General features: G+C 51.5%; 1 protein-coding gene across 1 annotated transcript; it reads right to left on the bottom strand.

The window, feature by feature from the left end:
• Positions 1 to 496: 496 nt before the first annotated feature.
• Positions 497 to 2,121, bottom strand: LOC123107234 (uncharacterized). Its single transcript, XM_044529232.1, has 2 exons — positions 1,954 to 2,121; positions 497 to 1,861 (listed from the first exon to the last, which is right to left on the bottom strand). The coding sequence occupies exon 2, from the start codon at positions 1,806 to 1,808 to the stop codon at positions 678 to 680; it is 1,131 nt and encodes a 376-aa protein (XP_044385167.1). The 5' UTR covers positions 1,809 to 1,861; positions 1,954 to 2,121; the 3' UTR covers positions 497 to 677.
• Positions 2,122 to 2,127: the final 6 nt, after the last annotated feature.

The following is a 2,127-nucleotide window of genomic DNA, read 5'->3' as shown; positions in this document are numbered from 1 at the left end:
AGAGTTAAGATTGTCTGTCGAGGTGAATGCCCCGATGTCACCATTGGCACTGATGAGGGTGTGACTGTAGTTTCACAACTGGAGGCTCTCCTGCCAGTGGCGTGCGGATCATGCTGCGGTCATTAGAAAGAAGCCCAACCCTGTTGTCCTGACGCAGGTTCCACGGCTCGTATATAATAGTAGAACTAATGTTATCACCAATCAATGCATCTATGTAAAATAAAAATCTCTTTCGGCCAAAACAATATAGAAGCAGATGTTTAATGTATAATTTTGTTGAATTGAGGTCCGCTTAAAGGGGGTGTACTGAAGATAATTTTTATTCGAATATCTGAATCATAGAACTGAACTGAGCCATGCTCAAAGCCCTTACCTGAATCGTAGAACTGAACCGAGCCCTGCTCAAACCCCCGGCTTCAGTTTATATATCTATATCAGTGCGCATAAGGGCCCAAAATTCACAGTAAATGAGTAAAATGCCAGCTGCACACAGGCAAAAAAAAAAGTTCGATAATTTTGATTCAGTCGTTTAAGATCCGAATAGAGAATCTTATATACGAGTACAGATGCACATCCTGCAAAGTTTTGTTCATGACCATAGCATATAATTTTGTTACGATCCGAGAAGAAATGAACCCCACACACATCTAGTCCCGAAGAAACAGACGAGTTTTGGCTCAGAGCACGCAGTGGATTTCAATGCCTTCAAAGCGTTTAGACTTGTGGTTGATCATCTTGAGCCCGTCGCCACAACGCACAACCTCGACGCCCGTCAAGATGGTAAGGTCATTGACCACCATCTCATCATCTAGCCCGTGTAAAGGGTAGCCTGCTGCATTACATGGTGTGCGCCACTGGATATTTTGAAAGCTGGTGGCGATGCAGAACTTGCCTGAGCCAAGGTTGAGTAGGTGCCTCTGCCATGTCGACCACTTGTCGGACAACGGATCGAGATAGTTCCAGGTGCGGTGCTCCACGGGTGGCCAGGAAGACAGGTCGAAGGCACCCAGACAGTGGTGGGTGTTGCCGACGGCAGCATTGACGCCAAACCAGAGGCCAAGCTCAGGGACGTACTCCGCGGCGCCATGGAAGGGCAGCGCCCAGCTTCCAGCCTGCCTCCACTCACCTTTCACCGTGTCAAAGGCATAGGCTCCGGCGTCCACAGACGACACACACAGAGTGGTCTCATCGACCACCGCCGCCGCGGAGGGGTGGAAGACCGCTCTCCTGTGGAGGTCAGGCAGGTATGGTCCACGCATCGGCGGCGAGGGCAGATGTTGCCAGTGCCACCTCCGTTCAATCCCAGCGGATGGACCCCTGGCGGAGCCGTTCCTCCCGTACTCCAAGACCTCAAACAAGACATTCCTCGGTTCTTTGCTCAAGACATAGTGCTGTTCGTCGTCGTCTTGGCTCCCAGGCCTGGTCATGGACAAGGAGATTGAGTCCCTCTGTTTGCAGAAGTTAGTGTCGGGCATGGCAACGACGGCGTCTATGTCAATGTCGTACATCACGGCATTGCCGCAAGTGGGGGCGAACATGACACGGCCCTCTGCCTGCCCTTTGAGCAGGGAGAAGAAGTGAAAGTCCGTCGCGCCCTCCATCTTTGGCGGCGTCGAGAAGTTGATCTTGTGCTCGGGCAGAGGCTCCAAGCTCGGGATGGCCGACGGTAACCCCTTCTTGTTGTTACTCGCCTTTTCCGCGGCTGCTGCTGAGCGGTGGAAGAGATGCTGCTTGAGGTTGACCCGGAGCAGCGAATAAAATTTACAGCCGTAATCGCGCACTATCACGTTGGCAAACTCACGATTCATCGTCCTCGCCGAACTAACAACCCAGCGAGCTAGGCAGTAGTCGAGTATCCTGACTATCAAGAGATACGAGTTATACACCTCTAAAAGTTGTTGAAACCAAATATATCTGGATTAATCTCAGTAGAAAGTTGTTGTAACTTCTTACCTGCAGCAGCGGAATCAAATCCCGTATGCCTCCAATCCCAAAATTTACCTCTAGCTAAGACCCACCGAACGCGAATCAATTCTGAAAGCCCTGGTGTTCCTAGCAGGATGAATGGGGCAGACAGAAGGCGGCGGCGGCGGTGGCGGAGGAGGAGGAGGGGAGGGGCGGCGAGAT

The sequence above is a fragment of the Triticum aestivum genome, chromosome 5A, assembly GCF_018294505.1.
Source record: "Triticum aestivum cultivar Chinese Spring chromosome 5A, IWGSC CS RefSeq v2.1, whole genome shotgun sequence".
NCBI lineage: Eukaryota > Viridiplantae > Streptophyta > Magnoliopsida > Poales > Poaceae > Triticum > Triticum aestivum.
The sequence above is the reverse complement of the archived record's forward strand: the minus strand, read 5'-3'. Positions and strand labels throughout refer to the sequence as shown.